Below are 27,713 nucleotides of genomic sequence, written 5' to 3' on the forward strand. Positions count from 1 at the left end.
ATGATGTTATGAACCCAAATACGAGGGCGTTTCATGTTCCGACATGTTTGGGACTTCCACAACAAATATAAAGCAGAACTAGTGGTTATTTATTCCATGGTCGATAGCGGACATGAAAGCTTCATCGCTTGTCTCTCACAGAGGCAAGCAACAGAGCTAAGCCACGCCCCCTTCGCGCCGCGATTTTTCGCGTTTGGTGTGAGCACCCTCGTTTCACTCACGCGAGTAAACTTCCGCAGTGAACGCGGCACGAATTTTCGAGCCTAGTCTACTCCTTCAGTTCTTACCTTTCACAACAAAAGCCTTAGACATTTACTCTGTGTAACTGTTAACTGGAGGGAACTCAACTTCACTCGGAACATTTTGCTAAAAGAAAACTCAAATATTTACATAAACAGTAGCTTAAGCTAACCAACAGTTTACATCACACAGACTATCCGACGAAGCCTTGGGTTAATGGGCTCTGGGTTAAGGGGATCTGAGTTAATGGGATCCCGGTATAGTTGGTGTGTAACGGCCTGAAGTCTGTACCTTTTGACCTTTTGATTGTAATACCGTAACTTGAATACATTTGGTATTTGTTTAAATATGATTCCGAACTAAAATTAAATATAGATTCGAGACAAATGTATTTGAGGGTTGAGGGTTTTTAAATTGTATGATATTGCCATATTTCAGCACCGCAATTTACATACAGTTCAGTAGGGAAATTCTCTCACTTCGACAAACACAGGGTCGTTATGCAGGTCGCTGTCAGTACCGGACGGTGAAACATCACCTATACAGTACACTGTAGGCTATAATGTTATCCCGTCTAATATCTCCTTGACTGTCGTGTCCCTGTCGTGACCTCCTCTCATTTTAGTCATAGAAGTAAGATTTACGAACATGAACATTCGTGAAACGAGGGATTAACAAAAAGAGTTTGGTGAATCCGACTTGGATCATTTCTACGAACCTCACAGAAAACAGGAGTGGTAAGGATAAGAACAAGAACATTTTCTTGTATGCGGCCCAATGTCAGTATGTTCCGATATGACACTAGACACTAGACAGTTATTTATTGCAGAAGGAATACAGCTCTTCTGTATGATTCAAACAGACATGTAGGTGTATTTTCATCCTTCCTGGTGCAGCTTTAAGGTACTGTGGTAGTATTTCCATCCTCACAGCTTAAAAAAAACTAGACAAATCTCAGCCCTTTATATCGGCTCAAAAACCAATATCCTAATTTTCACACAGATTTCATAGTTCTGCAAAATTGTCCCATATTTCGCCTCGCTGTTATTAAAGAACGGGAACAGGCGTGCGAGATATGAAGCTTTGATGGCAACCAGGGACTAAGAGTTATTAAGCCAGACTGAGATGAAACATTGCCCGAGCTGAATGCCTCGTCCAGATGCTCAGGCCGTGGGGGTCCTGGCTGAGTCATGGAGCTCCAAGGACTCCACACGGGGGCTCTCTTCAAACCCGTCCCCCTCCTACCTCTAAACAACACGCACCATGCTTCTCAGACCAGATGCATCGACAGAGATAAGACCCACTGCAGAGACAAAGATCATCATTATGCTTCTTAACTTTCTGGAGCCTTCCTCCTTCGGCTTCGGTTGTTTGTTGTTGTTTTTTTCAAAAGGAGAGAGCAGCCACTTTCAACCTGCTTTCATGTTTTTTACTAGTTTTTCTGGTAGTGAAATTGAGATCTGAGTGTAACTCGGATATATGTAACAGGATATGAAGGTGGAGCACTCGAGCCCATGCTGGTGCTGCTGCACTGTATGTGCACTTGCAAACTGAGCCACCAGATGCCCAGCGCATTCAAACTCAGACTATTGGATTAATTATGCCATGTGTTTGGGGCCGGTTATCAAAGAGCATACAAATGGAGAACTTAAGAGCCGTGAATCTAGCTGGTGATCGCATATTGACTTGTCTAAATTAGAACTTAAATAGTCTGAAGCAAACAGGAGACTAACAACAATGGATTTGGGCCCAATTTAAATGAGTCAGCCCCCCGTTCGCTGCACCATCACTCTAAACACGACACTCTCTCCTCCCGTTGGGGATGTCAAATATAGCTTGGGCTTGTGATTACGATTAGGAAGTATAACTGTCCACAGAAACATTACCACCATTGTTTGTCCCTTGTCTTTTGCAGCACACCTGTATTGTGTCATGTGTGTCTTTTGACGTTTCAGTGGATTGCTTTTTTTTAGCCAGTGAAAACACTCACCTAATTTAATTCTTCACACTTTTTGTTATCTGTGTTTTTTCTGTGTTTCCCTGTCATGCTGACGTCTGTTTCTGTATTCAAGTCCAGAGTTGAGATCACTTCATGAAGTACAGCTCACAGTCCCCAGTAACACAACCGTCATGTCACCAGCTACTTCTTGTCATTGCTCCTGCAGGCTGACCAGCTGTCTCTGTGTCCATATCTCAGAATGTTTTTTCTTTACTGTTTGCCATGCTTTCCCATCTTCTCTTGTAAAGCGTTTTATAACGGTAGATGCACTTGACCTAATTTGACCCGACTCCATCCCCACGCAGGACAACAGCCGGAGGGTGGACAATGTGCTCAAACTGTGGATCATCGAGGCCCGCGAGCTTCCAGCCAAGAAACGCTACTACTGCGAACTTTGTCTGGACGACATGCTGTACGCGCGCACCACCAGCAAGCCCCGCACCGATACAGTTTTCTGGGGCGAGCATTTCGAATTCAACAACCTGCCAGCCGTCCGCAACCTACGCCTTCATCTATACAAGGAGACTGACAAGAAGAGACGCAAGGTGACAAGGAGATCTGTAGGGTAACATGGAGGGCTGACAAAGTCTGACCGGAGCACTGTGGTCATGTTTGGTTTATTTTAGCATTTTGTTGCTTAAAGATGTGCTTTAACTATATGATCATTCAAATATAAAAAATAAAAAAAAGATTTCTAAAGTTGCTACAATGGATAATTTTATGGTCAATTTTAACATGTGACAACGTGAAAGGAGTTACACTCGTACTGATGAACCTACAGAGAATGATCACCTTGATCTGAAGCTCCACTCTGAGTAATAGTTTGAGGTCATTGTTAAGCTGTCCATCTCAAAACTTTACTTTTTTGGTTTCTTTGCCACTGCAGGCAGCTGTTTTCAGCGAGAAAAAACAACAACACTCTCCAGCACCTTCTCAGCGCCAGATAGCAGACAGACACAGTTGGCGGCTAACTGGCGGAGCATTTAGCAGCTAAGGAGCCAGATATTTCCCTCAGGAGCGGCTAGAGAGCAAAAAACGAAGTTAAACGAGAGCGAACATTTGACTTACATTACTCAGGTGTTTAAATGGATGATAATGTGGATCCGTAACTGCTGGGCACGTTAATAAGAAACATATGAAGGTATGGGATGTTGAAAGTTTATTTTAAAGTTAGAAGTTAGTTGAACAATTCCCCAACATTTTTAGAACAGAAATGAGCAATTTGGCCGATGAGATCCTCAGTTCAACAAAAACAGAAAAGATGACAAAATATCAACTGTCAGGAGGTAACATTATGCAAAACAGCTGCTTTTTCATTCAGTGACTTTATAATAAAATAGCCAAAAGCTAAATTTGGTCTTGTCTGTGGTAGGGCAGTTTTTTGTCTTTGTCGTTTGCGTTAATGGCTTTATATCAAAATGCTTCGGGTTATACAACGTTCAAAGTTAGAGTTGAAGGGAAACGGTGGAGTCTTCAAACTGTTCACAAACAGAGCAAAGGCCCGACAGAAAGACAATCCAGAAATATTTGTAATTAATGACGTAATGGTTGAGTCATTGCTATGGATCACCAACCTTATCAGCCCCCTGAGGATACGCAGCATTATGGCCATTTTGTGATGTTAAAATCTTATTTTTTTTGCAACTTTAGGGTGCTACTTGTAGAAACAACATTTTTTTAAGCAAGACTATACAACAGTGAGTCACAAATCTGATCATTCGTTTTCTAATTTAGTACAAGGGTAGCCAAAGCAATTCATTTCTATCTCCAAACGATTCTCCGGAGATACAGTGTTTGTCTTGCTCCTCGTTATTCATTCAGTGCTAAATCTCTAAATTAACTGTTTGTTTTTTTACATTTCCGATATATTTATATAAAATGTTTCGACACATGCTTATCTCGACTAATATCTACTTCTCTCTCTCTCTCTCTCTCTCTCTCTCTCGCTCTCTCTCTCTCTCTCTGTCTCTCTCAGGAAAAGAGCACGTATTTAGGGCTGGTGAGCATCCCCATCTCAAGCATCACTGGACGTCAGTTTGTGGAGCAGTGGTACCCGCTCATCCAGCCCAGCATCCTCACTAAGGGAGCCGGTGGCGGAGGGGGGAAGATCATCAACGCATCCCTACGCCTCAAATCCCGCTTCCAGACCATGAACATCCTGCCCATGGAGCTGTACAAGGAGTTTGCAGAATACGTCACCAATAACTATCGCACCCTGTGTGCTGTGCTGGAGCCCGTGCTGAGTGTCAAGAGCAAGGAGGAAGTGGCCTGTGCATTGGTGCACATACTGCAGAGCACTGGGAAAGCGAAGGTAGGAACACCGTCATGTGACCAATCAGTGTGTGAAAATGAACCGAAACTAAACCTTTTCAGTCCTTCTTTTCTATTTCTTCTGTAAACGGGGTGTATAATAAAGTTTGGTCCTTTCCTTCTCCAGGACTTCCTGTCAGACATGGCAATGTGCGAGGTAGACAGATTCATCGACCGAGAACACCTTATATTCAGAGAGAACACTCTGGCAACCAAAGCCATAGAAGAGTACCTCAAACTGATCGGACATAAGTACCTCAAGGATGCTATAGGTGAGCCGGACCAGTGGGTCACTTAATGTTTGAGTTTCTCACTGTATAAATTAAAGCAATATGAAATTGATTTTAAAATGTAGGAGATTAACCTTTGGAAGTGTTGGAATATCAAGACTTGTAATCAAAGGAAAAGTCCTGCTAGAGTAGATAATGTCTCCTACTTTGCTCTCCGTCTGCCTCCATGTTTCAGCTTGAATGCATAGTTTGGTTTTGTGGGAGGATTTTATCATTTAAAATGTTCTTACCCAGAGTCAAACTGAAGTTGAGTTTGATGATATTTTGAGTTGTGTGATAAGCCAAGTACAGTTCAAGTGTCTGATGTCTGTTGGATCAAGACGCAGCTCTTCTCAAAAGAAGAGGAACACAGCTTCCCTCAAGGGAGAGCAGGGCATTAATGAATGTCAAAATACATTATTGTTTGGAATTACTGTGGTCTATAGTCAACCAACATTATTCTGGATACTTGTCAACAGGAAGTGAAATTTTGTAGGTAACTGAAAAAGATTTAGAAAAAAAGACAAATATATATATATATATATATATATATATATATATATATATATATATGTATGTATGTGTATATATATATATATATATATATATATATATATATATGTATGTATGTGTATATATATATATATATATATATATATATATATATATATATATATATATATATATATGTATGTATGTGTGTATATATATATATATATATATATATATATATATATATATATATATCTACTGATTATATAATACACAAAATATTAAATTAAGATTAAAACTTTAGAATCAATTCTAAAAGATACAGAGGTGGGTGTCATGTGCACTCTTTAACTTGTGTTTGTTAAATCGCTGGCAACTGTATACTGTTCATAGATTTTCTTTGTTAATCCTGTTAAAAGAATATTGCAATGATCCAGACGACCAACCCAAAATCAATTCCTCAGGTGGAAAAATGCAGTCTTAACTTATCTTTTCAATGTGCTTACTAAGGTTACAATCATCAACTATAACGGCAACATGTCTTGTAACAACCCTGCAGTTGATCTATTGAATGTTCTGCCTTTAACTTTCCCATAATGGATTCCTCTTTGTACTGTTGGTTGTTGTTGTTGCTTTCTGTATAAACCCCACTGAACTGATCTCGCTGATCGGTTCTACCATTTTGCTGTTACTAATGAAATGCCATTTGTAGGGGAGTTCATAAGGGCCTTGTATGAGTCAGAGGAAAATTGCGAAGTAGACCCCATGAGAACACCACCCTCGGTGCTCCCAGACCACCAAGCCAATCTCCGAATGTGCTGTGAACTAGCACTCTGCAAGATCGTTAATTCCCATTGGTGAGTAGTCATGCGGCGCTTCATTTTGTGTGTGTATTCCTCCCCTCTATTTTAAAGATGCACAGTACTTCAGGTTCTTTCTCAGGGAACTGAAGAAACTCTGAATCTCCACAGTTTGTTTCCGATCCCGACGTGTCATGTGTATATATATCCCCTTCACAGTGTTTTCCCTCGAGAGCTAAAGGAAGTTTTTGCCTCCTGGAGAGTACGCTGTGCTGAGCGAGGTCGGGAAGACATCGCTGACCGCCTCATCAGTGGTTCCCTCTTCCTGCGCTTCCTGTGTCCCGCCATCATGTCCCCATCGCTCTTCAACCTCACCCAGGAGTATCCCGACGAGCAGACGTCACGCACGCTCACCCTCATCGCCAAAGTAGTGCAAAACCTGGCGAACTTCTCCAAGTCAGTTTTATTTCCCTTTATTTTCAGCTTTTACACTTTGCATTCAGTCAACAACTAGTACACAATATCTGAGATGCTTCACAGCAGGCATTCAATCAAAGCCCAGAATATCAATATCAATTATAAAATAGGAGCAACCAATCTTTTCTTGGCGTACAAGATATTTTTCAAAACTATAACAGAGATTTACTGTTTCTATATGAAGTTGAAATACACAAAATATTATTTTACATTGAAATATGTTTAGTCTTCTTTCCCTGCAATGCCTAAAATACTTATAATAATGATATCTGGAGTCATTTGGAATATAACAACATACATTTAGTTTACCTGCATTCAAAACTATATTTAGATCAAAATAATAATAAAGGATGTTAGGTACAAGCTTAATTGAGACAATCGACACAATAGGAAATAGCATCAGTGTCATCTGCATAGAGGCATAGCTTAAACATTTGGATCATTAGTTCCCAACTACATTAATGAAAATGGTGAATATTAGAGACTGAACACTGGGGTTACGCCTCCAGCCAGTTTGGCCTTTCATTCCGAACTCATGAAAAGTAACATGCTTATTCTCAATTTAAAATTAAAAAAAAGACATACCGTACATACATTTCCATTATAACGCTATTTTGACGTGGGTGAAAATTGTTCCATAATTTCCCGTCATGATGTGCTAGGAACATCAAAATGCTCCATGTTTTGACCACAAATTGTTGTTTAAAAAGGAATGGCTGTGCTATAACTCAAATGTGTCTCAGTTTGGTCATAACCACATAATTAGTGATTTGTTAAAGGTATCATTTGCAACTCTCATTTTGAACACATTTGTTTACGTTCATAAATTGTTCACATTAAAATGTATCAACATAGACAGAAACTTAGTGTAAGAGATATCATATTTAATTTGCCCGTCATACGTCGCTCACTTGTTTTTCTGCGTTTTCTCGTCACTTTCCCTTCTCTCCTCACCGGCTTATCTCCTCACTGGCCTTTCCGTCTCTTCCCATTTGTAGGTTTGGCAATAAGGAGGACTACATGTGTTTCATGAATGAGTTTTTGGAGATGGAGTGGGGCTCCATGCAGCAGTTCCTGTACGAGATCTCCAACCTCGACAGCGTCAGCAATGCAGGCGGCTTCGAGGGATACATCGACCTGGGCAGGGAGCTGTCCATACTCCACAGTCTCCTCTGGGAGGTCATTTCTCAGCTCAGCAAGGTAAACCCAACCACGACACATCATCTGAGCCATTATAAACTACAATTTTACACTCATTCTTTGGTACACATTTTCTTGACAATAGTCATAATGTTTTAGGAACATTAGTTATGTAACAGTAATCCTTTTTATTTTGTTTTTAGATTTGTCATCTTTTTACACAGGTTTTTATTAATTCTTGTTCTTATTTGGTGACGTTGCTGTATTTTTAATCACCTTGCCATATAGGATCACCTAGATTGTACTCATGAGAAGGCAAATAAATAATAGCCACACATGATATTATAATGCACTCCAGTACGAAGCTAATGATGGCTTAAATTAAATTAAATTATAGATGGTAGATGAGTGAACATCTTCCTGACAACAAAAGTTGTCAGGAAGAAAAATCAGGTACACGGTACACGTCTTTTAATTAGGCTTGAGTTGTTATTTACTTAGGTGGAGATAGATATATGTAATTTTAATGAACTTTCATAAGATAACTCAAAATTCAATTATTTTTTGAATTCCGCAGCAAAACTCAGCAAAACTGGTTTTCTTTGAACCACAGGATGCCATCATCAAACTGGGTCCTCTGCCTCGCCTCCTGAATGACATCAGTATGGCCTTGCGTAACCCACACCTTCAGAGGCAGCCCAGCTATCAGACAGACAGGGTGCAGGAGAGGCAGACAGACAGGCTGCTGTCACGGCCCAGCTTCAACAGGGGAATCTCATCCGAGTTCCAAAATCTCATGATGAGGGATCTTAATAGGTAAGCCAGGTTTAAAAAGTCTAAGTTAATCGTCAAATTCTAAAACTTTGATCTCTTCGTTGGTATTTAAAACGAAGGAAACCAGTAAATATTCACATTTGAGAAGCTGCAGTTGCCAATTATTGTAAATCCACTCTGCGATAATCGACCAGCTCTAATAACTTCTTAGTCTCTATCTTCAGCTATTGTTGGCCTTACTCACTGCTGTCCTCCAGCTCTATAGATATCACTCGCTTGCCTTCCCCCACCTCCACCGGAGGGGTCATGCCGTCCCGCGCCCAGATGAATTTTCAGGACCGTGACCACCCCAACCGAGCGTCCTCCAAAGACATGTTTTACGTATCACGCCCTCCCTTGGCCCGATCCAGCCCGGCCTACTGCACAAGCAGCTCGGACATTACAGAGCCTGATCCTAAGGTGAGTTTTATCACACTGACTTTGGGAATCATTATCCCATCCACTAGGTCTGTCTTTACCAAAGTGAGGTTAGTAAGACATGCATGTCCGTCATACTTAATAGAATCTGCCATCGTGTGACCGAGGCTGTAGTAGATCATGACATCTGCTTTTTTCCCACTGATTCACCACGCAACTCATCCTAGCGGTATTTCCTGGGAAATACTTTGAGGCATTCCGATATCCAGGCCTCGCGGTAAAAACACCCGCACCACCCTCACCCATATCATCCGTGGCCACGTAACATACATAATATCAGGGGGCACAATAGCCTCTCACATCCTGTATTACTTAGGTGATCAGTGTCTATAAAAGCGTACCTATAATGGACCTCCAGGATTCCCGAATGAACTGCGTGTCTAACCTGCAGTCGGTGGACATGCTCAACTCCTCCCAGGCCTCCATCGCCGGCATGGGCAGCTTCGGAGGGCTGAGCAGCGGAGGCGGTGGCGGCCTGGGGTCGGGCCTGAGCAGCCAGCTGCGGGCCGGTGGGAGGTTGTCAGCTGGCTCTGGCGGCTCCAGCATGTCCGGCGGCCTTCGGCTGAGCCAGCTGAGCCAGATGGGCAACACCACCGACTCGCTATCCCAGCAGCAGCAACAGCAGGCCGCCGCCATGCGCTACCCGCTTTCCTTCCAGAATCCCCTCTTTCATCTGGCGACTGCTGATGGGCCTCAACAGCAACAGCATCAGCTCCATCACCAGCACAGCCGGGCCCAGCCTCCAGCACCCCTGCTCCTGACCCCAGAGGCTGATCCCTCTCACCCGACCTACATGCCACAGTTCGCCCACGGGGGGTTCTCTCGCAGTGAGGACCTGTCCACCCTCAGGACCAGGGACGGTCACCTGGGCCAACCCAGCATCATCCACTCTCACAGCTACAGTGACGACTACAGCAGGGCTGAATATGGACGCAGGCAGATGTCCACGCATGTGCAGGTACACAGAGGTTATTGTGCTCGTCTTAAAGCAACTTTGTGTTGACTATTCTGAACAATTGTTTTCATTATTTTTTAATAGATAGATATTTTGTTTAGTGTATAAAACTATTGAAAATAGTGAGAAATTGCCAAAGGTGACGTCTTGAGGTTGTTTGATTTGTCCGACCAATGGTCCAAAAACTAAAGATGTTCCCAAAAAAAGATGTCACCTTTATAAAGTTGTGATTGACATCGTTTCACTATTTATCCAACATTTTATAGACCACTAAAACAAAAATACTAGTTAAAAGAAGCAACATCTGCCCTAAAACAAACTGAGACTAAAAGGAAAATGCTCAGTAATTATTTACAATTGTTTCATCCTTAGGATAACATCCAACAGCAACAACAACTGATGGGCATGACCTCGCAGACAGGAACCTCCCTCTCCTCCCTGGCCGCCACGCCCCCCTCCACGAACCAACCCGTCCGGCAGAGTTCAGTTGCCCCGCCTCCCACCCAGCGCGTCAAGTCCCAGACGTCCCACCAGCTGTCCGTCAGTGCGGCCGCTGCACCTGCTGCTCTGGCTAAAATGCGACCGCCGAGCGGGAATCTCCTCCAGTCGCCGGAGTCCGGCTACGGCGGACGGCAGCACGGGTCCCGGCAGCTGTCGGTCAAAGACAACACCGCCCCGGGCCTGCCCCACCAGCAGAGCTCTGTCAGGGAGAGCCAGAGTCCACAGGGAACCACCAGTCAGAGCACTCAACAGTCACCACAGCAACAGTCTCAGCAACAGCAGCAGCACCTGCTCAAACCCACCATGAGCAAACAGGTAACATCCGCACGCCCTTTATTCCCTTTATTCTTCTCTTTAACTCTTTGCTATCAGTACCTGTGCTCAATACTATTCATACAACAATGTGTGCAAGATGTCAGTTAATGTATTTGTCTTTTAGAACGGCAATAACGTTGTCAGGAATGTGGGCTTGAATCCCACCAGGGTCCAGCTCAAGACGTGTGAACTCTGAGGCAAAAAAAGCCTGCCCTTGAGAAAGTCTCTCTCATCCACTTGAGAACTCATGTTCTCATATTCAGTGTACTGGCCTTTCTTCCCAGGGCTCCCAGACTCCATCCACTCTCAATCCTCCAACCCCAGCCAATGAGCGAACAGTGGCCTGGGTCTCCAACATGCCTCATCTGTCGGCTGACATTGAAAGTTCGCGGATTGACCGGGAAGAGTTCAAACTGAAGGAGTACTCAAAGAGCATGGATGAGTCGCGCATGGACAGGGTAGGTTTCACTTTCACAAGTCCAGAGGTCTTAAACTGTGTGGAAAACAACAGCAATCGGCCAAGTGTTCAAATGTTTTTCAGTGTTTGGTATATAGGTGCATTGGCTTTCTTATTTTTAATATTTGGAGGTGGTTTTCTACTTTCCAGTGTGTCTCTTAAATCCACAAACGTGCATAAAGACCTTTCAAACCCACTAGCCACTGAGGAATCAAGGCATGCCATCACTTCCCCTGATGCAAACCCTCCTAACATAGCATTCTCTTCATACCTCCGCCTCAGGTAAAGGAGTATGAAGAAGAGATCAACTCCCTGAAGGACCGCCTGGTGATGTCCCACAAAAAGCTGGAGGACTACGAGCGGAGGCTCCTCACGCAGGAGCAGCAGACCAATAAGATCCTCCTCCAGTACCAGAATCGACTTGACGACAGTGAGAGGAAGCTACGGCTACAGCAAGTGGAGAAAGACTCCCAAATTAAAGGAATAATTAGCAGGTAAATGGAGGCTGCTGTTGGGATGGCGGGCAAAAGACAGCTCAGACGTCATGTGGTCTTTCATAGGAAGGCCACTGGCGGGCCGCATTGACTTTATCTTTGTATATTGTGACGTCTTTGGTGAATAGATTATGAGTTTTCTTCCAAAATATGTGGGGGAAAAAGTGACATTTTCTCTCAGATAAAGCTTGCTAGCATTATTAAAATGCATGCTTCTGAGGATTAAATGGAAGCACGAGCCTTGGGTTGAACCACTACAACTTTAGCGTGAAACACGGACATGAAGCTGCAATGTTTTTTCCTAAAAAATACATATATTGCACATTGGAATAGAACTCTATTTACAGCATTTGTTATCTTGCAAAGAATATTGGAGAGTAGGAGGCTGTTTCAGTTTCATTAAGTACTACAGTGCTGGGAACCAGGCAGGGAGCTGCACTGTATATTGAAAGCCAAAGCTTCAGACATGTAATGAGTGACAAATTAAATGAGAGCCTAATATAAGCGACAGAGATCTATATCGTCTTTGATAAGCTCGCAGGGTATGTTCCCTTGGCGGTTGATTCTGTGTGAGTCTTTAGTTGTCCTCTCAGCTCTTGTTGTAGCAAATCTGCCATCATAACAGGATTTACTTGTTATTCAAGAGCATCATATTTGGGTGACTGTTGAGAACTCAAACCGAGTCCTAATATTATCGAGTGCTTGTGTGGAATTGTAACGGTGCAATTTTAAGTTTCTATTGATTGACCACAAAATTAAGTAGTCGATGGGAAGAGTGGAATATTGAGCACGTCTCAGTTGCGTTCAGGCAAGTGTCCGCTGTGTTCTACGGATCCCTTGAGCATTTGAAGTGTGCCTGCACATTAGTTTTATTAATGTTTTATTGTGAAGAGAGTTCAGATAAAAAAGGCTCTGTGAGGAAAAGAGGACAATATTTTTTCTTGCTCACATCTTAAGGTAGTCTGTTGGTCTGCAGCGGTGGTTATCTCTGACAGAGAATATTGCCACTTCTAATCCACTCCAGGAAAGAAGACATGGAATGAAGACAGAGACAGTCCTGCTCGTCTTTTATGGGGAAGCATCTTTAGCGCCCTATCCTTGTCTATAAAGCCACCCTCAACACCCCCATCCCATATCCTTGTGCTGCAGCACTTATCATCATCCATTTTTATGAAACGCAGCTTTTAAGTGGATCTCGGGATCACTTCAGATGAGTCCACTTAGCTTCATTTTCAATTGACTCTCCCACGAGATTGCACTGTAAAAGCACAAGAGGATTGAAAATTTGATAACTTCAGAAAACATGTCTGCACTTTTTTAAGCAACACGTTGTTTTGGACCTTCGGGCACAGGACTATGGAAGACCACGGTTTAAATATTAGCTCTTCCATTTGAAAATCAAGGTGAACCATGTTCACTGAAGGACTGCTGACGTATTGCTCTACATGGGGACCGACACCTCGTCTTTTTTTCTTCTTCTTCTTACATTCATACAAACTATGGTGTAATACGAAGAGGAGAGAAAGTCACAAACAATGATGAAGATTCAAGCGTGAAGGCATAATATAGGAAATATGCCACATTGGGGGAGAAACTGTTTCAGAGCACTTAAAGACAAACCATTGATGATTGCTCCCCTGGAGCATAAGCTTAAAGCGAATACAATAAATCTTCTGCACACATACAGCAAAGTGTGCAGGAATCTCCGAGGCGTACACTTGTATCCTGTGTGACTTTTATCATCTGACCACACAATGATGAATTAAGTAGCAGATCTGGTTGCTTCCAAGTCACTTTTACTCACACTTAACTGAGCCAGACCATGTCATCGAAAGCATCGCAAGACTCGCAACGTCTGGATTTTAATTTGAACGCATGCATGAGCAATGCAAAGAGTGGACTCCGAAATCTTAGTGAAATGACAAGTGTAACCATAGACTTATGTTATATGTCATCTTTGGTTGACTTTTATGTTAAATTTTCACGTTCAAATACTTTACGTCGATGCAAATTAAAGCTCAGGTTCTGCAAAAAGGAGCACAAGTGGTCCTGAATTCACGGCTCCTACGTAGACTTGAGAAGATCTCTTTATCAGCAGAACTAAAACACTTTGCGTTGTGTTTCAAGTGTCAGAGATTTACTTTGAGAGAAGCCTTAATGTTCTGTGCATTGACTTTACTTTTTGCTCAGAGCAAATCCGATATCTGTCATTAGACCAGATACACTTTTTGTTCTTCAACAATCTCATTTAAACCAAAGCCAAATATTGATTTTTAGGTCATGCTAGGTTAAATCCACTGAAAACACTGAATCCACTTTACCTGTAGCATTTGTATTTATATTTTCTTTAGGCTAATGATTCCATTAGTTGGCTACAGGCTCTAAATTATTATTATCTTTTGTTAAAATATTCTACTGCATTTGGTTATTTTAAATATAAAGTATTTATCTTCCCCAAGCTGTTGGCTGTGAACTGAACAACAGATTTACTGTGAGTTTGCAGTTGGGGGAAAAAGATCAATGGTCTTGATTGCAGCTGTCATAGTAATAATCTATTTTTAACTATAATCCATAGCATATTAAAGTCTGTGATGCAAGAGCCATATCAATGATATATGAAATATATATGAATTCTATAGAGAGTGAGATTATAACTATTTTAACCTTGCAATAGCTAACTTTTTAGCAGGAGAAGCGCAATAATAGATACAATATGTCTACATGTGCTGTCTGTGCAAATGCACATGCAGGATCCTGCTGAGGTATATTGTACGCATCTTGTGTACATAAAGAACTACGGAAGCCCTAAACAGACATAATTCAGACATGTTTTTGAATGCCAGAGATCACAAGTTAATTATGTTGGTATCTCGAGGAAGATGACAACGTGATTAACTCGATATCAGGAGACAAACGTCTCTTTCTCTTGTTACTCATAATGTTTGATTCAAACCAACCGAAACAAACAGTCCAGATCCAGCTGAAAAGGATATACTTGGTAAAGTGAGTGGACTTGGTGTGGCTGCGCCTGGACTTCAAAATAAGGTGTTAATAAGGGAATATAAATGGATTAAATGGATTCTATTCAGAAGAAGTGTCAAATGTGTCGCCTGTGTTCCTTATAAATTAAAAAGAAAATATGATGAAATTGTGAGATCTTTAGGTTGCCGGAAAACAGATTAAATTAGTTTTTCTTACAATGACTTATACATTTGAGTATTGAGACAGACATCTCTGAACACATGAAATGCTGTAAAAACCCATTACTCCTGATAATTCCTGATAATAATTGATATATTTGACTTCAGAATAGACCTGACCACGGTAGGAATGTCAAACTTTTGCTTTGGAGAATCTCATAATTGGTACAGTTTTTTTTGTCTGTATGTAGTCAGATATGTCTCAAATGTGTCAGTCATAATCTGGAATTGATTATTACTTTTTTTTTTATTCCAGCAACCAAAATTCAAAGAATAAAAACATTTTCTTCTCAATTTAGTGCTATTTTCTTGAAAATTTCTAAAGGACACAAATAACGTGTTTCACACTGCTTGTAAATATAAACTATCCAATTTTATTTCCATATATGTATTTTGCATGTACCCTTGTGAACACCTTATTTTAAATGTACGTGTATCCTTCCACTAACTTTGCCAAGTCTTTTTCGTTGGATGACATGACTCAAACATTATAAGTAACATGAAGAAACAACCTTTTGTTTTTAATAATGTCCGTTTGGGTCGTCCTTAAGAAACAGTAACTTCCTGCCAAAACCTTTTACCAGGTGCCATCCACAGTATCTAAAAAATAAAGACCTGGAATACTGTAACGTGCAAAATACCACAGAGACAACATGACAACATGACAACAATGACGTGACTCTTTGACAACAGTATGTTCTGCAAAGTGTGTTCTTAAGTTCTCAACTTGTTTTTGGCTTATCTGTACGGTGTTTGTGAATTTATCTGCATTTAAAATGAAAGAGTGCAATGGATATTATTTATTAATTAAAGCGAAAAAGATTTTATTATATCTGTATAATTTTGCTGTATATGCTTGGTATGCCTTTTGACTTGCAGTCCGTCATTGGTGGTGTCCAGTGACATGGTGATCAGAATAGCTATTTAAGAAAAGTTAGACAGTACTGTCATTTTAACTTATGCAGTTACCGTATGACTTAAATATTATTATTAAAAGGGCCACCATATAATATCATTTTTTCCTCCCCAGAGATATAGATAATATTCTGGTGTCAGTCTATCCGCCTCTCTTTTGTAGCAAGAATATATTGATAGGCTGTATAGATTATACTCCGGCAAAACTTGTGTTTTAAATCTTGCAAATGAATTCATAGTGGTGATGAGTTTTGGCTTGATGTGTGTGTGATCAATATCGGTCTGATTGGCATGGCTTGTAGCAACAGCCAAGGGTTTATAGTCACCTTTCTACAGACCTGTGTCAAATAGTTGCAAGTAACTCTTAGTTTGCTTTAACCAGACGGGTGGGGGTCTGCAGCATGAGTGCCACTCACGTGTTGAGAGGTAAGTTTTACAGGCAAAGAAACGTCCTCTATGTCGCACTTGTTGGCAAAGAAAAAGAAAGTATTTGCAGCTGCTGTTTGATCCAGGTCTGTTTCTCTCCATCAACTTTGCATCCTTTTTGACACCTTTGTCTCTTGCCTTTTTTCTCTGTAGCAAAATATTCAGACATTGTGACCTCATGTTGGTAGAAACACACATTGTTTTGACTACATGTACGACTTGACCTCAAAAAGCACACTACTTGAAGTACAACTGGATATAAAAAGCTTAACTTTTTATTTTATTTTTTTGTAACATATCACCCACATGAATCATTGTCTGCCTCTTGAAGTCATGTCAAAATCTTAATGCTGTATACCCATGTTACATTCCATTGTTTTTCGGGACAGTGCTTATATCTCTGTGTGTGCTTACAGTATGATTGATTATTTTCTTTTCCTATTCTCTTCTTTTGTAAAAAAAAAAATATTATAAATAAATAACTCTCAACACTGTACATTATTTATGGAATAAAACATCCAAACACTTATGTTTGAAACTTCACCTGTGGATTTTCGTTCTTTATTGTCAAACATGTGCCTCTCTGTGTTCTGAATAAACCGATATATGAATGTGAGGATAGCATTCGGTCACACAATATGTCTTGATTGGTGTTATATTTACTCTGCATTGAAACATGGTGGCAATTCAATGTCAACTATCTGATTGGCCTGGTGGCTTAATGAACCCTCGAGTGACAATCTCTCTGGTCCTCTCACCCACACAAACATAAAGTTACTCTTTTGTGCATTATTTTAAAAGGATGATATCCCAGCAAGCTTATTTCATGTCAGCACATTGGAATGGTGTTCATTCTGCTGCTGTAAACTCACGTAAAACAGATGGAAAGTCATGAAGGCAACCCAATGAAATCGTGCAAAGAGGAGTTCTTTTATTCACACCAACTTCTATTTGGGATTCATCGCCACCATAACAATATTCACAGTTTGGCCGCGTGACTGCAAGATACCCCTGAATGAGAAATATCCTCAAACGACCCCATTTGGAGTACTTGGATAATCATGAGAGCTGTGAAAACCTGCATTGTCCGATGGCTCATGAAAACTCCATCGGTAAGCTCGCTCATATCTGCGAGTGGAGTCTTTGAAATGATTAGTCAAAGGGTTCTTTCCACCAGTTCCTTCGTCAGTCCATATTACATAAGATGGGTAATTCCCTGGGGATGATCGGGATCTGTTACTGAACCGTTCGCTTCACATGACCGAGCGCGATTGTCCACAGTTGGCCCTAATTGCGCTTTGAAACCACCTTAAATCGAGCAAAAAGTGCTTTGATGAATCTCAAGGGGGCGAGAAGAAGAAGAAAAAAAAAAAAACCGTCCCAACCAGGGAAAATTGGCAGTGCCTCAGAAAGCATGGCTTGGGTTACTGCCGCCCAACATTTGCAAGGGCTTAATAGATTGAACTGGGATTCAGATTTGAGATACAGGTAACCAACATTGTGGTGGTGGTGTTGGGCAAGATGTTGAAGATGCAACTGCTCAACTTCTTGTTAAGTATCATCTTGGATTCCTAATACTCCCTCTCTTTCTCCCCCTCCCCCTCCCCTCTCTCTTTTTCTCTGCTTCCAAGACTCATGGCTGTGGAGGATGAGTTAAGGGGACCGCCCGTGATTGAGCCAAAAACCAGGATTTTCCCTGATCAGGTCTGTGAGACTGCTTCCTCTCTTCGTCGAGTCCGTTGGATGGCCCGTGCTGTCTTCTCTGCTATCCCCCTCTACCTCTCTTCCTCCTCCCCCCAACCCCCCTTCCTCCTCCCCCCACTGCTACTGTTATTATTTCATCTGCTGTGTGTCTGCGGTCCCTCTGATTGTCTCGCCCTGTCCCTGACCCCATCCCTGTGTTTGGGTTTTGACTGCCATCTGTCTGCTGACATACCTGGGAGCTTTGAAGATCAGAGTGTGTTGCTGTTTGCATTCAGCTCAAAAAGGGCTGTGGAGATGTCTGATTCCAGCTGGCTCTGTGAGCATTTTCTCGGCCTGTGGTGATTGTTTCTGTCGAATGTTTCTGCCGAGCATGTCGGGGCTAAAACTCCTTAAAACCTGTTTCACACATGATGTAGAACCAGACTTCCGCTCAGGTTATTGAACAGCTGAGCCCCAAATGCTGCGTGGTGATGCTGCTGTTGTTGTCGCCCCCCCTCAGCGGTTTTCATTTCATGCTCTCAGCCCGCTCCATTTCTTATCCTGTCAAAAAGAACTAGCCCACCTCCAAGCATGACTCATGCTGTAAATATAGTGTGACCATATAACTATTTATAAACACACACATATATATATATATATATATATATATATATATATATATATATATATATATATATATATATATATATATATCTGTATGCATCTGTGTTTGAGGAATAACGCTAAGAATGGAAGAGGTAATGCAAAAGCAACTACTCATGCAGAGATGTGGACATTTACACAGATCAGTTTCTAATGACAACCTAGACACTCTCATATTGAGACTGAATGATTATTTTCTTTCTCTTGATATTTGTAACGGTAGAGAAAGTAGTCAGAACTTTTACTTCAGTAAAAGTGGCATTACCACATGGTAGAAATACAAGTAAAAGTCATGCACTCAAAACAGTCGCTCAAGTTCAGCTGTTAGAATCAATACATATTTAAAGTGCCGGAAATAGAGGAACTCATTATGGCCCATGTAAAATATATATATATATATATATATATATATATATATATATATATATATATATATATATATATATATATATATATATATATATATGTGTATATATATATATATATATATATATATATATATATATATATATATATATATATATATATATGTGTATATATATATATATATACATATGTATATATATATATATATATATTTAGCATTAAGTTGTAATCATCATTTCATTATTACAATTTCATTATCCAATCATCTTTCAATCATTAATCAATTAACTGTTAACATTCAACATACAACAGTAAAAATAATGCTCATCACAGTTTCTTAGAGCCCAAAATGTCATCATTACATGTTTGTTTTGTCCGACCGACCAACTGTCCAGAACCCTAAAATCTTTAATTTACTATCATATAAGATCAGCTAATTCTCAAATTTGAGAACCTTAAATTCATAAAAAATGACAAATATATTTGCTTATGTTTCCTCTCGACTGACTAATTGAGTTATTGTTCCATTGTGTAAGTAAAGTTTGCAGCGAAGGGCGATGATTTGAGTGCCATGGAATATAGGCAATTAGAAACAAGTATGTGGGATTTCATTTAGTGCAGAATATAACAACAATAAACAGTTAAATGTTTAAAATGTACTGTAAAAGGTGGGAAAAAACAGAACCTCTGAAGCCCAATGACTCATTCTGAGTCGTGTTCATTGTCAGCTGAAAAGGTGTTGTATGTGTGAGGGTGTAACTCTGTGACACAAAACTATTTTTAGTTCTAGTACAAGGTCAAAATGGAATTAAAGTGAATTATTTCTTTGAATTACTTACTGATACCAAACTTTATTAACATGTAAAATAATCAGTTCGAGGTGAATATTTGTTTATTAATCTTTGTGTGTATAAAAAAAGGAAACAGGCTTGTAATGCTGGGTTCACACGAATTTTCGTATATTATGTGGTAAATTCGCGTCATTCGCCTTTTTTCGCGGCGGAAAGGGGGCGTGGCTTTTCCGTGGCTTAACTCTGCGGAAACAGTTACCATTTACACCATCCACCATTTAAATAACCACTAGTTCTGCTTTATACTTGTTGTGGAAGTCCCACAAATGTCGGAACATCAAACGCCATCGTGTCTGGGTTCATAATATTATCCGTGGGCACACACACAGCTCCGACCTGTGTCTGAATGAGTGCCGCTTCCAGCGCTACTTCAGGCGGACCAGCAGCCAGTTGAATTCAGCAATGGCAGGACGGCAGTGACGACGGGTGGAGCATCTCAACGCTGATTGGCTTTCACAACTCAGTGTCAGGCGAAAAAGCGTTGCGAAAAATTCACTTCTTCGCCTGAGTTGAAATATTTCGCAAGTTTAATTTTTCACAACGCTTTTTCGTGTCGCCCGGCGGGAAATTCACTTTTCCGCATCCATTCGAGTCTGTGCATTGACTTTGCATGTAATCTACTCGCGCGAATAATTCACAACGCGTTTGGTGTGAACGCAGCATAAGTCTGCAACCCTGTCTGCTACAAAATCACATTCCCATACAACTAAAATTCACTCTCAATGATGTTCCGAGGGACACTTATTTTTGGTCCCAGTTATAAACATTTTAAAAATCGTGGTTAACGTCAACAACGTAACATAACACAACTCCTGGGATTACATGAGACATGAACAGCAATTTCCCAGGTGAAACCCCTTTGCATTTTGACCCATCCACCACCACAATCTCCTCCTTTCGCGGACTCATTTGAAAATGATTTGAGATATATCAAAATCAAACGTAATCCACACCATAATAGGTTTCCCTCGAAATGTAATTCACAATGCTGTTTTTGGCGTATTGGATCGGAAGTTCGTGAGAAGCATTAAGAGGCGCGTTAAAGGGTTACACTAGCATTTAGCAGCAACATATGGCTTTATATCTACCAGAGACAATTTAAGCTCCAATACTGCCTTGACAAAAATGTTTATTGGATTATAGAGCAGCACACTGCAAGCAGCATCCTGCTTAACATTCAAACAGTGCTGGAGGTTATCTGCAAGCTGCAGGGCACCTACAGTGTGGTGTAAAGTAACAATTTCACTTGGAATTAAGGACTCCATAAATGTAGGCGTTGTACAATCCTTCTACATGGGGTCCTTAGTTCCAAGTAAAAAGACATCTGTACCATGTTTATACCATATTTAATGTACTTAAATACATTTCAGGATATGAACCAGAGCACAGAGTGGTTAAAAAATGTGATTCAAAAGTTAACTAAAAGCTAATAAAAGTATGGCAGTTTATAACAATAGAAAACCCAATCACACAGCTGACCTGTTTACAGTAAAGTTTGGTAAATATCAATGAAATGCAATTGAAGACAACCAGTCAGATTGTATAAAAGTCTATAAGATAATAACTCTACTTTTCTCTTGATTTATTCCCTCAGTAAACATGAGTTTAGGTCTCAATTTCTAGTTTCAAGTCTTCTTCAATACAGCGTTATGTTCATTTAGTAAATGATGGTCCATTTTGAGTCAAACAGACCATAAAGCAGGATGTGCTTTAGGGCGGGGCTACAAGGTGATTGACAGGTCGCTTCCACAACATTGTCCGGTCCAGTGTTGTCCTGGTTTCCGTCTTAAAACTTTAACCCTTTCATTGCGAGTTTTCAGTTCATGAACAACATTTTGGTTGCCTAAAAATGTCTTCTTAATCATTCGGTTTTGCATAGCTCCACCCTCTCGTGGTCTTCTGGTTGCAAAATAACCAAGATGGCGATGGACGAAAAAACAAGATGGCGATGGCCAACATGTTGAATTTGAGGCTTCAAAACAGCATTCCACAAACCAATGGGAGACGCTTCATCTACTACTTCCAATACTTATTTACAGTCCATAAGTTTATTCGATAGTTTGGGGATCAGGGAATCACCAAAAATCATTGGGATACATCATCTGGGGACCTTGAACGCTTCTACAAATGGAATGGCTACTCATCTAATCCATCTTCATCACAAAGTATGTATCACATGCCTGTTTTATTGAATTGGATTCCATTGCTGCCATATAAACAGGTAAAAACAGTAGCAGTTGAAACACTGTTAAAGTTTTTACTTTTCGCTAAAAACAGCCGGTGCTTTCAGGGAGAATTTTGTGAAGCCGTTCTAACCAGAAATTACAGGTCTGTTTTGTATCTTAGCTTCAGGGCCTCGTGTTCTTAAACTACAACACTTAAGACAAGCAGACAGTTAAGTCCAGCGAAGTTTTATTGGGTGAGACTGGGGCACACGTAGCAGCTGAGAGAGGGAGCAGAGAATTAACATGGAGGGAGAGGGGAGAGGCATGATGCCATTGTTTCCTCAGGCCTCTGCTACCAGCTTCCAAAACAACACCCCGCACTTAATTAGAGCTCCCATAATAACACAGGGGTATCGATGCCATAGAACAGCATCCTGTTGACTACAAAATAAACACACACTGTAAAAAGTGGACTTCCCTCCAGACATTTTGAGATTTCACAAGTGCTATTAAAAGGCCATGAATGCATTAGTAACGACTGTATCTGCAACTGATGAGGGCAGGGCTCAAAAAGCTTTCTAAAGAATTGAACGAAAAGTCTCGAATATCATTTACAACAGTCTTCCATTTTTATTTTGCCTGCTGTTTTTTAAAATTTATAAAAATGTGGTTGCGTGCTGTCAGAAGCAGCACTCGCAATACCACCAGTCTAGTCTAGTAAGTTGTCAATTTGATCAAAAACGTAAAAAGCTTGTCATGGTGAAACTTTTTCTAGCGGTAATATTCGTTACCGGGAAAGGTTGGAAGGAAATATATTCATATTAGATTACATGTATTTGTATAGGGCAGTGCTAAACAAATACATGTATTTATAATAACATTTACTTATAATTTAAACAATTAGTGAGTTAATACATTATGAATTTATAATAAAAAGGCCTTTTAAGACAATCAATGCCAGTCTTTACAGGATCTGGTAATTACTGCATATTATCAGTTATAAATTTGTAACATTTAACAGTTCATCATCATTTATGGAGGCATTATTTAGTTCTTTGCTGAACGATGTGCACCATTTGATCCGCAGCTTTTGATCAGTCAGTTTGATCAGTGAGTTTTATTTCATGAGAAAACGGCTTCCTTTGCAGCGGCATTAATCATATCAATGTTTCATTCACATACGATTTGCTTGCACTTCTTGATCCGTGTGTATTGCTGCAGCTGCTTGACTGTTGGTTACTTCCTGAATGTGTGGCGTGTGGTGTGTGTTACAGTACAATGCAGAGATCATTTTCTCAGTTGTTTCTCTCTGTTAATTAGTGTGTTTATGCAAATATGATTCTGGGCTTTACAAGTGTGTATATATTTATCTTCATAGAGTAGATGATTGCATGCTTGGTATATGCGCATGTTCTTTGACGCTTCTGAACCAGGAAACATGCGACATGTAGCTTTCCAAAGTCTATTGGATTAATCAACTGTTTTCAGATGCAGATGTCGTTTTGGAGCGCACGAATTGTCCTTAGCATGATTTATGTTATTGATACACCGCATGGCAAGCTGCTTTAATGCTTTCAGGCTGTTGGGTTGTCTGATGATATTGTGTTGCGTGAATGGTCGGCATTATGTATGCGTATGTCATTGTGCGTTAGTACGCATTTTTATTTATATTTATGTCCTTGTTTTCTGTTCCTTTATTTTGTTGTACATTTGTGTATGTATTGTTTTTGGGTGGTTGTTGTTTTCCTCAGCTTCCCCCTCCCTCTGCCTCCTGCTTTCAATCCTCCTTTTCCTTTCCTTTCCTCTCCTCTCCTCTTATGTTGATGAGATACGGTGATTTCTCTTAGGGGAGGCGTCAGTCCATCCTAGTGCAGCCCCGTCTCGCGCCTGTCACACCCCGAGTAACCAGGTAATAAACAAACCGGCAAACTTCTCACTCTCCATCCATAACCTGCTGCCTCTTTTCCACTTCTACTGTTCTCTATGTGCGTCCCTGTCCATACGCGAAAGCATCCTGTGAACTCACTGCAAGTCACACACACTGACAGGCGCACTTACATTTCCATGTATCTTTCAGAAGTAAAAAAAGTGTTTTGGACAGAGGTTACTTGAAGGGCACGCATCCGTGTTGAAAGAGTGACAACAAAACATTTCAGAGATTTAAAGCTGCACTGAGAAACTTGGCAGTTCATCTGAAATATTATGTCTGAAGTGTAGTGACCATAAATCGTGTAATGCAATGTCACCAGGCTGAGTGATCATTTTTCAACCCAAGATACCAAATGTACGAGAGAGGCTGGAAATTGAATGTAGATGAATAATTACTGTCATTTTGAATGACTCGTTCCTGACAGAGAGCATTATCCCTCAACAAAAAACAACAACAAGAGAGGCTGTGTTTAATTAATTTGAGACAAGCTGAGGCAAATCAAGATGCTGGTTGCATCCAACATCCCATAATAACGTGCTATTTGGTACGCAAAACAGTATGTGAGATTCTTTAGTTTGTTCCGAAACCGTAGTGTGAGACCAATAATACTCAAATTGCGAACACTGGACACTACACAAGCACTAATATCCCACAGTGCAATGGGGTAGTGGTGACAACTTTCATATCAATGAATGGCGGACAGCTCTGTTATGACAATAATGCTTCAGTGTAAGAATAGGATTTCACTTTGCTCAGCTTGGTACAAAAAGAAGGAAAATAAAAAAATTGGCTGCTCGATCGAGGGCTTACACAAATACGTCATCGCTGCAGATCTTTTTATTTTTTAAAGAAGTTCAGACTTTATGATTCTCACGAATCATCATTTGGCCATTTGCGGTTGGCACACTTTACCGTGGTTACTAGTCCCCAACCAGCAACGAGGCTCTCTGGAATTAATTATTACACTTCAGTGCATCTGAAAAGATATATACGTGCAACAATATTTTTTAACGCTTGTACACGATAAAGCATGAGGTGCATAGTCAGCGATTTTGTTTTTAAAATGTGTTATCCCTTTAACAGCTAGCTCTTGTAGCGAACTTCTTATGGTTATTGAAGACCTTCTAACGGTGGTAATGTGAGGGCAAGAGGCAGACGCTATTTCCAGTAAAAGTCAAATTTTTACTGGATTACTAAACAATGTTAGATGACTCGCAGTTGGAGCTCCTCTTTGGCTCGACTCGGCATGCTGCTCTCCTGGTTGAGTCATCAGTGCAACAATTAACAACCATTTTTCCATGCAAACATCTTGCCCGAATGCAAAGTCTCTTGTTCTCTGACAAATTATGAAATTGTGTAATTTATGGCACAGTGCCATGAGTGGCATTGTATGAAGTAAGTTTTCTTTCTGCTTGACCAAACAAAACAAAAAAGGGTCATTTTCTTTGTTTCACCCAGATGGAAAAAAAGGTGGTTAGGTGTTCTGGTTTTGTTGTCACCCTCTGAACACAATGATGTGCCTTCCTGTGTGCAAATCTTCTGCGATTGATCTTTTGAGTTTATTTGAATCACTTCAGATGAATTAGGATGTTTTTTCCCTTTATGTTGACCAATGAGCACATTAAAGACATTGGCAGAAATATATAGAAGTACAACGGCAGCTTCAACCTTTCTAATGTCTTTTCACGATGTTAAACATTGAATGTTTTGTGTGTGACTGTTGCATCCCTTCTGCAAGTGACAACACAATTCAGTCATAACCAGCAATGCACAGACTATGACAAAATGTATTGTTTGCAAATTATTTTCATGTCATATACGGAGAGCTTCCGATAACTCTTTGCATTGGGTAAATTGTTTATATGCAGAGAAATACAAAATAATCAATTAATACCATTGATTATTAAGCTCCGATATTTTAAGATGATGGCATTTGTAGATGTTGAACTCAGATTTTCATCACATTTAATAGTCACCTCATTTATTCACTTGGCCTTGGTTAACTTTGAATAAACTAAACATTAGTCCTCATAATACACACCAGTCAACTGAATGAAAAGGTATACTGTTGCATTTACGAACAAGGTGCATATTCCCTCTGGTTCCTACAATAGTCCAATGACAAGGCTTTAGTTGATGAATAAACAGATACTAGATTTGATCTTTTGAGCAATTTCAATGCAAACCTTTTTCTTTTTGCTAAGCAGCAACGTAAAAAAGAAAATCTAAATTTAAAGGGAATACACACCATCACATGTTTATGACTCCACAGACTTCAATCCAGATTTGTGAACAAGAAATAAGGCTTTAAATGTTACAGGTTTACTGGTTAAATGCCTGGTGGAAAACTCCACTCTTGTTGATAAATCTGTAAAAAGTCTCTGAAATATTGCGTGAATTCTCTTTTATTGTAGTTTTTTTTTCCCACATGACATATTTTTAAACCACTGTGTTATGAACTTACATTTCCATTCAGTTCTTCATCCCTCCCATCCCAGCACGCCCTCAGATAAACAACGGGAATTATGGGAAATCTCCGTATCTGACCCAATCCTTCCCTGAAGAACACTGATTAATGTGCACATGTTTTTTGTTTTGTTTTTTTGTGTGTTCTCTGTGTCTTCCAGTGAGTCTGTGTCTGATATTTATGTGTTTTGGCACCTGGGCACATTATTTGGTTGAATGGTGGCGTTGGCCAGTTGTTGCGGTGCGTCTGATGTGTGAAATGCGTACTACGTTGGGTTTTTTGTTGGTTTTGCGTCAAAGTTAGAGCTCTTAACCTGGAAGCAAGTCATCTTAAGCCATACAGGGGTTCTTTAAATTTTATGATTGCCATATATATATTCAACGTTGATTAAACCAACACTGTGAGTACGATTTTACAGTTTGCTCTGTAGACATCCACGATTGAAATTGATTGGAGATTGGAGGAGATGGGTAAGAACCTGTGTGTACGATACCTGCATCATTACTATACACCGAACATTTCAGTTCTCCACTAAGTGTTTTGTGTTTCTGTCTCCAGTACCCCCAATTTTTCATTAATATAAAAACATTTAAAAAAACAAAAACACTTTCACACCAAGCGGTAATTGAATGCACCAAGTAATCAAACAGCCCACAGAGAGTGAAGCAAGCTTGGTAAGTTTAAAAAAAGGATGTCAGTAACCATTTTTTTTACACCATGTCTTTGTTCAGCTGCTTGATTTCTTGAGTTTAATAGACATGTGTATTGGTCTACACATGGATATTAAATGACGCTGTTGGTTGTGTTTGAGAGTAATGAAACAAGTGTTAGAAGGAGTCATGTTACTGGCATCCTGTAACTGTCTACTGTAGCTGTTCATAGCACCAGTTAGCGGCTGTAAGATGTTTTCATTCATTTTGGTTCTGATTGAGAAGAGAAAAGGCCCGCTAATTCACATCAAATGTTGGGGTAATTTTTTTTTCGTTCTTCTTTTCACTTTTGTATTTTTTGTTTTTTTAAAGTGAAATGGAAACACCCTCCACTCACAATGGACACACCCATCAGACACAGTTTATCCAGTGCTAATATTGCTTTTTGACCCTTTTGATTCATTTTCTCAACTGGATGCATACCAAACAATCCCTCCTACTTCCTGTCTCTCCCCTCTACAGCACGCCATTCCATCCATGTTACAGTATTTCATACTTCTTGCATTTAAACTGGTATCTGAAGTCATACATATTTTTCCCGATGTTTGATTAAGAACAATCCTGAGTTAAATTATTGCACATGTTTCCACGCTCATATAGATGGCTCTCCGCTCAGAGTAATTATGTCTAGACAACA

General features: G+C 40.2%; 1 protein-coding gene across 1 annotated transcript in view; it reads left to right on the plus strand.

The window, feature by feature from the left end:
* The window catches only part of syngap1b (synaptic Ras GTPase activating protein 1b), a gene marked incomplete at both ends in the record, with an annotated part of 125,903 nt that overhangs the window by 93,739 nt on the left and 4,451 nt on the right, over positions 1-27,713 (plus strand). The window contains 14 exons of the mRNA XM_079227457.1: positions 2,545-2,784; positions 4,215-4,550; positions 4,677-4,821; positions 6,023-6,167; positions 6,330-6,566; positions 7,586-7,787; positions 8,341-8,543; positions 8,759-8,960; positions 9,337-9,936; positions 10,306-10,749; positions 11,034-11,207; positions 11,489-11,700; positions 17,873-17,945; positions 23,817-23,878. Coding sequence (XP_079083583.1) covers positions 2,545-2,784; positions 4,215-4,550; positions 4,677-4,821; positions 6,023-6,167; positions 6,330-6,566; positions 7,586-7,787; positions 8,341-8,543; positions 8,759-8,960; positions 9,337-9,936; positions 10,306-10,749; positions 11,034-11,207; positions 11,489-11,700; positions 17,873-17,945; positions 23,817-23,878 — 3,275 coding nt within the window. The remainder of the gene's footprint in view (positions 1-2,544; positions 2,785-4,214; positions 4,551-4,676; positions 4,822-6,022; positions 6,168-6,329; positions 6,567-7,585; positions 7,788-8,340; positions 8,544-8,758; positions 8,961-9,336; positions 9,937-10,305; positions 10,750-11,033; positions 11,208-11,488; positions 11,701-17,872; positions 17,946-23,816; positions 23,879-27,713) is intronic.

This window comes from Taurulus bubalis, assembly GCF_910589615.1.
Source record: "Taurulus bubalis genome assembly, chromosome: 12".
Lineage (NCBI taxonomy): Eukaryota > Metazoa > Chordata > Actinopteri > Perciformes > Cottidae > Taurulus > Taurulus bubalis.